This window comes from Galendromus occidentalis, unplaced genomic scaffold (genome assembly GCF_000255335.2).
Source record: "Galendromus occidentalis unplaced genomic scaffold, Mocc_1.1 scf7180000077189, whole genome shotgun sequence".
Lineage (NCBI taxonomy): Eukaryota > Metazoa > Arthropoda > Arachnida > Mesostigmata > Phytoseiidae > Galendromus > Galendromus occidentalis.
The window spans coordinates 1-7,700 of NW_003805177.1; the positions used below are offsets into that span (position 1 = coordinate 1).

General features: G+C 50.5%; 1 protein-coding gene across 1 annotated transcript; it reads left to right on the top strand.

Moving 5' to 3' along the window:
* Positions 1–5,460: 5,460 nt before the first annotated feature.
* LOC100902119 (uncharacterized) lies at positions 5,461–6,856 on the top strand (the record flags this gene model as incomplete). The annotated part of the gene is made up of 5 exons (XM_018638842.1): positions 5,461–5,515; positions 5,617–5,904; positions 6,030–6,113; positions 6,276–6,402; positions 6,537–6,856. Coding segments are annotated over 5 exons (594 nt in total), but the record flags the coding sequence as incomplete, so codon positions are not given.
* Positions 6,857–7,700: the final 844 nt, after the last annotated feature.

Here is a 7,700-nt window from a genome sequence, read left to right on the forward strand (position 1 = left end):
CGGTCTGCATATGAGCACCTCGGCATATTTACTTTCCACTGTGCTCGGTGAAACGCTTTCTAGGTCTCCGATATCTAGATTGCAAAGGCTGAAAATCGATGATCGAGGAAGTTTTCCTCTCGTTAGGGTCGTCATGATGAAGCGAGACTCATTGTTCGGATTCATTATGGGTGAGGTTCTTTATACGGAAGGTTCGTTATACGCGAGGTGCGTTATACGGAAGGTTCGTTATACGCGGGGTTCCTTATACGCGGGGTTCGTTACACGCGGGGTTCCTTATACGCGGGGTTCCTTATACGCGGGGTTCCTTATACGGAAGGTTCGTTATAGATGGGGTTCTTTATACTCGGAACTTTAGGGTATCAGAATCACCGATACGGCTCCTGCCGCCAAACGCGGCTTTGTGCGCGCAGACCGGCACCTTTCGGTGGCCGTTTCCAGACCCAGCGCTCGTCTTCGTAATTCGATCGAGTCTCGCTTCGGAGTCGTCACAAATGGAACGCCTTTTGCCCTCTAAATCAGGACATGTTTTTTAGGGCTCATAGTGGGGAGAAGATATTCTAACCACTCAAAAGATCTACAGATAGCTCACGCTCGTCTTCGCGGTCGTTATTGCGAGCATCGGTCGTGTCGCGTTTCCCTTTTCTCGTTTTTCTGTTTCCCTTATCGTTTCTCTCAACAGAAAGTGGTTTGGTAAAATACAGAGTCTCATTGGCATGGGCACCCCCTTTTGTTCCGATTGCAGACGGTGAGTTTGTTTGGTCAGTTTTTCCGGACTGGCAGAGGGCTCAGAGACTGGCCTCCCCATTTTCTCCCTGCGGGCAACACATTCCGCGCGGTTGCGGGGCCTGGGAGGTGAGCGTTCTCGAATTGCCTGCTCACGATACGGACGACGAGCCTCAGCATCCATGTCTGGCCAGATGAGTCCAGGGTCTCCCTGACGATCGCGAGGTCAACATGGCGCAAGCCTGCATCCGTCGCAAGGCTCCGAAGTCGAGCACCACGCGTGCTCGTACCTGTACTGGCTCTCTCAACCACCCTGTTGAAAAGAGCGCCGGTATAGGGCCCCGACGTGAGGAATTGACTGAATGGCAGTACATATTCCGAAGTAGTTATGTGTGCTTGTTGGAGCGTCTGCTGCGTTCTTCGGAAGGGATTGACCAATGGCGGTGGCGGTCTGTGATACATTTCTGGATAAGACTTCCTGATTGGTGGGCGGGTCTTAGTAGTTTCGATATCCGTTACACTACTTCCGTTGCATTGGTTTACTTTTTGCAGTGCCCCTATATCTGCGCGACCTAGGACGCAGTCCTACGTCAAAACACGGGGCGCCAGCCGTCATCGAGGATTTCTGTCCTTTCTCTGTTTCAAAGGGCGCGAGTCTGGACCAAAAAAAACTGAGAAGAGTAGGATGAGACCCATTCTGGGAATTCTTGAAGAAATTTTGAAAAAGTGCAGCGATATCCAAAGTCGAATGGAAATCATTGAAGAGACTTGCACGCGTATGGACTTTCGCGGCGTGCTCCCCGTGGCGAGGGCAGCGTCGGAGGCTCAGCCTCCCCACAGCATCGAAGCGTCACCGTCTCATCGAAGAAGGCCCTCGCAAACTCGCAGTTACTTCTCTGAAGTTGAACACGAAATCAGAGCTTTTATTGATTTGATCAGGTCGAGGGGTGACTCTTGTGAGAACGATGCGCCCGTGAATGAATCGATCAAGCAATCCCGTCAGGTCGATGAGAAAGACTCTTCTGAATTCGCGGGTGAAGAGCATAAAATCCTCATGACGAACCTCAAATCGAATCAGACCGATCCCCGTGGCTACCGCACGAAGGAAATGTGCTCGTCGGACGCGTCAGACGAATACATTCGTCGCTGGCGGCGAATTCAAAGTCCCGAGTTGATTTGCGCGGTTCCCTACAAGAATAAAGCCGATCTAGCGAATAAATGCCCTGAAATTAATTTTGAGAATTTTTTTTCTTTGAAAAATTGCCATTTAAAGGGTTTTTCCGGATTTAAAGGTAGATAATCCCGGAATGGGTGCCCAATATGACCTTAATGTAATGCGGGGGCGTGGGGGGCATCATAAAAAAATGTTGGTGGGTCTGGGGACCTAGAGGGGTGGGGCACTTTCGTGAAAAAACTGCAGCAAAACGTGATTTTTGACTTGAAAAAAAAATATTTTTTTCGTCTTCACCAAATGATTGTATTATTGTCAGAAACGGTTAGATCATCCAATTCGCGAGTGAAAAACGAAGCATTTTTCGAGGAGATATCGGCGCTCCTTTGAATCGACCGCTAGCTCGCTGAGGGAAGGTCATAGGTCGAACTCGCAAGAGACAAAAAGATGAATTCACTCAGCTTCCCAACGCGACCAAGAAATCCGAAATCGGTTCAGCCGTTTAGCCGCAATCGCCGATTTAAAGCTAAAATTCCAATTCTCGGGGTCACCGGGGTCAAACCCAGACCCAGTTATAATCTCAAAAGTTGCCTTTTAGGCCCAATAGCCCACCATAAAAATTTCAGCGAAATCGGTCCAGCCGTTCAGAAGTTATGATTTACCGTGGTTTCCGACCACTGTGGGACGTGACGAGACCCGTCAAAAAGGAGATTCTCGGGGATTGGCTCGAAACTGGAAGAAATCCGGGATGTTCAATCCCCGGACTGGCCAATAGTCGGCTGCCCACTTCTTTCGCTGCACCGCGATCCTACGACCCGGAAAGGGAGAAAATGGCCGGGACAAATTCCGAAATTTGTTCCGTAAACAACTCCGACATGACAGTTTTCCAAAAATACCGCAGAAGCCGACGAGTCTGCCATACCAATTCTCGTACATTCTCGCTATGGGGCATCTCTCGCTCTGCGATCCTGATCCTCCGATTTCGCGCTTCAAGCGCCGGACAGGCTCGAGAATCCGAAGGAGTCCGAGCGGCTTTCTGGCGAATAAAGTTGTCGATCATCGGATCACCGCATCGATCTCCGAATGATTCCATTCGAACTCATCAGACGCCTCCAATGCCTCGATCAGACGTTGAGTGTCCTGAGTACCCTGAGTATGTCCTGAGTAGGAGCTTCCATTCTCCAAGATGATCCCCATGGATGACATTCCACGCGCCAGAGCTTCGCAAATAAACTTCCTCTGACTTGACACGGCGCCGCGAAATCGCCGCAAATCATTAGTGGAGCTCAATTATTAGACCACAGAGCGGGATCAGGTTGTTTTGTTTTGTCTGGAATCGATTACGAGATGGTTTAAGGCGCGCGAAACTTGAGGAGAAGACCTTGTCAAGCTACGGCGAACATCTAGGGAACGATGATATGTTTGTTTATCCAGTGAACTGCCCAACGGACTATTATGACGCTCCCTTGGAAGCGTAACTAGTCGGGAAGTCGATTATTTGAACTCTATCAACCTCGCTCTCCCCGATGGCCTTGACGTTCATTGACCGTGACTCCCGTCTCCGAAGCACGTGCGTCTTACGTCGTGTTTCCCACTAATAATCCAGCGAAAGTGAAGTCCTCGTACGCAGTCAGATGAAGGATTCACGAGCGATGTCAACACGCTAGCCGTCGCATTGCGGTGCGGATGGAACTAATCTCGTCGCCTTTATCACGATGAGATGATGTGCTGGCTACAGGAAAAATAAACAATTTATGAATGCTGGCTGTCTGTTTGTCGCGAACTCTAATCTTGCTATAATAGAGTTCATCATTCGGCTCTGATCCCTGAGGCATTGCTGACGAACATCCATTCGCCAGCCGGGAAACAAGCATAGTACATCGATCCCCGTTGGCGCACACTGAGTCTCTAGCTCCAGTTCCATTCTCAGACGATTGAGTTATTGGAATCGAGTTATAGAAAACATGCGCCGCAGCGCAGCTCGTGCTCTCGAGAGTAGAGCTCCGTCGTAGCGTAGTAATTCCACCTGCATGTCTGTCATGCGGCGGGTTTCGGCGGCGTCGCTCATCAGGTCGCTGGAGTCAGTGACGGATCGGCAGACAGTGGGGATAGCCCAACTTATCGCTAATTGACTCCATCGCGTTTCGAAACGTCATTTCACGTCGCACGGTAGTCCCACGGGTTTTCGAACTCGAAGACCAGTATCGGATCTCGACATGTTGATCCGCATCAATCTCGAGACGCAGTTCTCTATATTGAGCTCCCGACGAGAAAACCGTTCATGAGGGCTCCGCACGCCCGCAGCGTTCGCCACGTCTTCCGGAAGCTGGCTTCATCTTGCCGAGGAGCTAACAGCGGGTCTCAATCCTCCGGAACCACAGTCTTCTCGATTGAACGGAAATGGTGGTCACCCCTCACTGGATGAGTGGATCGGCTTTTGATTAGATTGCCCGCCCCTGGTGGGAGCCCCTTCCTGAACCTTCGGTGTTCGGACGGCATTCGTAGCGAGAATCTCTTCAAAATACGAAGGAGTGCTGAGGAATCCTTCGAATCCTCATGCTGAGCTTGGTTCTCGCTCGTGTAATCTGTGAGAGCGGGCTTCTGATCCGGGCCGAGGAGCGGGAAGTTTTCTTCCCGGGAGAGTAGAAGAATTATTCGGGACTCTGCGGGCACTCAGAGTTCCCGGAAGGGCTGACGGTAAAGTCGTGTGCAGAGTCTCGTTACCTTCAAATGCCTACATTGGTTCCCGATTTGCCTGTTCGCTTCCGGTTGGGACGGCATCGATGTTTTCATGTTCTCAATGAGTGTTCTCCCCCGAAGAGTCAGGGGAATCCGATCGCGATCTCGAATTCTCCGATAGCTCGGTACAGAAACTCACAATCCCGAGCTTTCTCTGGAGCTGATGATCTCTCACATCGCTGCTCCCAGATTGTACGCATGAAGGTTTTCTTGTCAATGCGGCGCTCGCCGCTCGACGTCACCGCGCGGCTCGGCGCCGAGCCCGCAATAAAAGGTCAGCGATCAGGTTGTCGTTCCGGAGTCCTGCAATTAGTTTCCGATCATCGCTATCTGAGAACGTGGAACGCAATTTATTTCGCCACGAGCGAATGAAGCGATCTAAAAGTCCGTGTCGCTCTTGACGACAGCAGAGATTACACGAGACGAGGAATCTCATGGTCGAGCGTATGAGTGGGCTCAAGTTTTTCGCGGAACAATGAATGTTCTTACTCGCGGGGGCTCCAGCGGAAGAATATCCGAAGGCTACGATCCCCAGCCAGAGTCCTTGAAGCGATTGGATTTAGACGGAATCTTAGCGTAGAGTTCGTCTTAGATATCAATAGTTGTTTTCCGTATAAGACGCCATTGCGTTATTTTGCTTTAATACTCATGGAAAACCGCGGAATCATCAACTATAGCTTGATGGCTTCGGGTTAAAGGAGGCTTTTCGCTCTTCCTGTTTCCTCGTTGCTACCATTCATCAAACGAATCTCACCCCCGAGAATTTCCCGCTTATTTTGAGTGAATCGAACCGCCTCGCTCACCGAGTCTATTTCTCTTCTCAGTTGACCGACCCTCCGGACAAAGCGATGCAGGACTCGAACTTCGAAATGGTCAGAGGTAAGTTTCGCGCTCGGTGTCAACCTTGATATCCGGCGACGCATCTCGCTAGATCGGTGCAGACGTCTCCCGGATCATACGGATTTCGATTCTATTTCCAGTGCCAGCTCCGCCGGCTACTCTGACTGCCATACCGCTCACAACATCTACGGTGCGGCTTCAATGGTCCCCGGGATCGACATCGTTTGCAGCTCTGTCGTTCGCGATCGAGCGGCCTCACAGGGCATCGAGGAGAACGAGCGAACATTCAACGATCGAAGACGATCTGAAATACTTCACAAACACAACGATCTGCGTTCGGGAGAGACGGAGAGATACAGAGCACCTCTTGGTTCTAGAGTCTGAAGCGACGTGTCTCAGTAACGTTCGCGGTCTTCCACCGAGGCCGAGTGAGTGATCGAATTTTCGCCCCCTTCCGGTTCTGGCGATATCGTCGATTTGCGCCGCCGGTCAGTCGCTCGGAAGGCGTTGAGTTCACCAGTGAATGACGTTTTTCCTCGTGCACCTCTTTCAGTGAAACCATTGTACGTGGCATTCGTCGAGTTAGTCGCGCTCAGTCTAGTCGTGTCAGCTATCGCTTGTATATTTGTACATTTCGGTAAGGAATTCGTCGTTCAACAGGTCGTAAATCCTGTCCCATGGTGTCACGATTCTCGTCCATTTTAGCTCTGATTCCACGGCTTGGATTCCACGGAGGTGGATGATGATGAGGTGGAGCCGACATTCCAAGGATATCTAACCTGAATGTTTCTCCCCACAGGGTTGGAATACCTGAAGAAATCCCTGAGTGATTCCGATCGCAGAGACGATGGAGAGGAGCGTCCCTTCGACGATTGTCTCAAAACCTGGTTGCGGGAAGACGAAGAAGACAAGGAGCCTGATGAGAGGTAAATGACTCGCCTGCTCTCCCTCCTCCCGGAATATCTCGAGCTCATGCTATTGTCGATGTTTTCGCCTTATCAGCTGTCACTCGTCATTTCCAGCCAGCACGAATGCCCTCTAAATTGATTTCGCTTCACAGGTCGCGCATCATCTGCGCAAACAGAGCTACCTCCGTCTAAGCTCTCAGCTCTTCGATTCCTCTCGAAGAGCAAAGTAATTCGGACACCTGTAGCACGCAGGAGGCACAAGCGGAAATCTGAGGAGATAGTGGTCTCCTCGTTAAATGATCTCGACACCGAATTAACGGATGCAATTAGACGAGTGGAATTACTATATATAGATATGTATAGAATCACGGTTTTGGAACACGAGATTTTAGTTCCTGGAAACACTGGGACAGTGTTCGCTCAAAACGATGAGCTCCTCGCGGAGGTGTACATTCCCCTCGTTGCGATATCCTGTCTCCGAACTGGATTCGTATCTGTGCAGGAGGACCTCACTCTAGGCCACGAGTTTTTAGGACAAAAATATTCAGCTGCGAATGAGGAAGCCCGGCAGAAGAATCTCCTGGGCTCTCGAGCTGAAGGATGTGAACGCGGAAGTTTGAGTGACTGAGTTCTCAGGTTGAGACTCCTCCCTAAGACTCATTTGTCACCCACATCTTTTTTAAACCCAATATCTCTAGTCAAATCTCATCCTCATCGGGAGCGATCGTAGACGGCGATAGCCGAGCGATTCCCTTCTCCCCCCACGTTGATCGAGCTCCCGATTCTCGAAGACGGAGTCGAGCGGCAGAATCGGCCCGCTCTTGCATTCTTCATCCGTTAGATAGATCAATGAGGAGACTTGGAAGAGCTAAATCATCAAGCCCGAGCGAAAATCAACTACCTACTTATTCCTCGTTCGCTGCATGATGCACTTTCGCAGAACGGCACGAGCGGGCGAGTAGATTGACTTCATTCGAGCGAGAGACGTCATTGTTTGCTTGCTTACTCGCTCGGGAAGGGGATTCGCCCGCAACAGCTCTCAAAAATTTGAATCTTTCCAAGTGTCCCGTAATTTATGGTCAATCAGTAAAAAGGAGAAATCGTTCCAAGCAGATACTGTCTCGTTCCTTCAGCTTGCATGTTTTCATTCGGCTTGAATGTTTTGTACGACGCATCCTTGTTTTCCTGCTCTGTTCTTGGGATAGCGTACAGGTGTGCGGGTACACACAGGTGTGCGTTTCGGACTTACTTGGGAAGGTGTACGAGACGAACATTGACGACGTCTTTTCGCAAAAGGGACCTCTGACAAGAGGGAG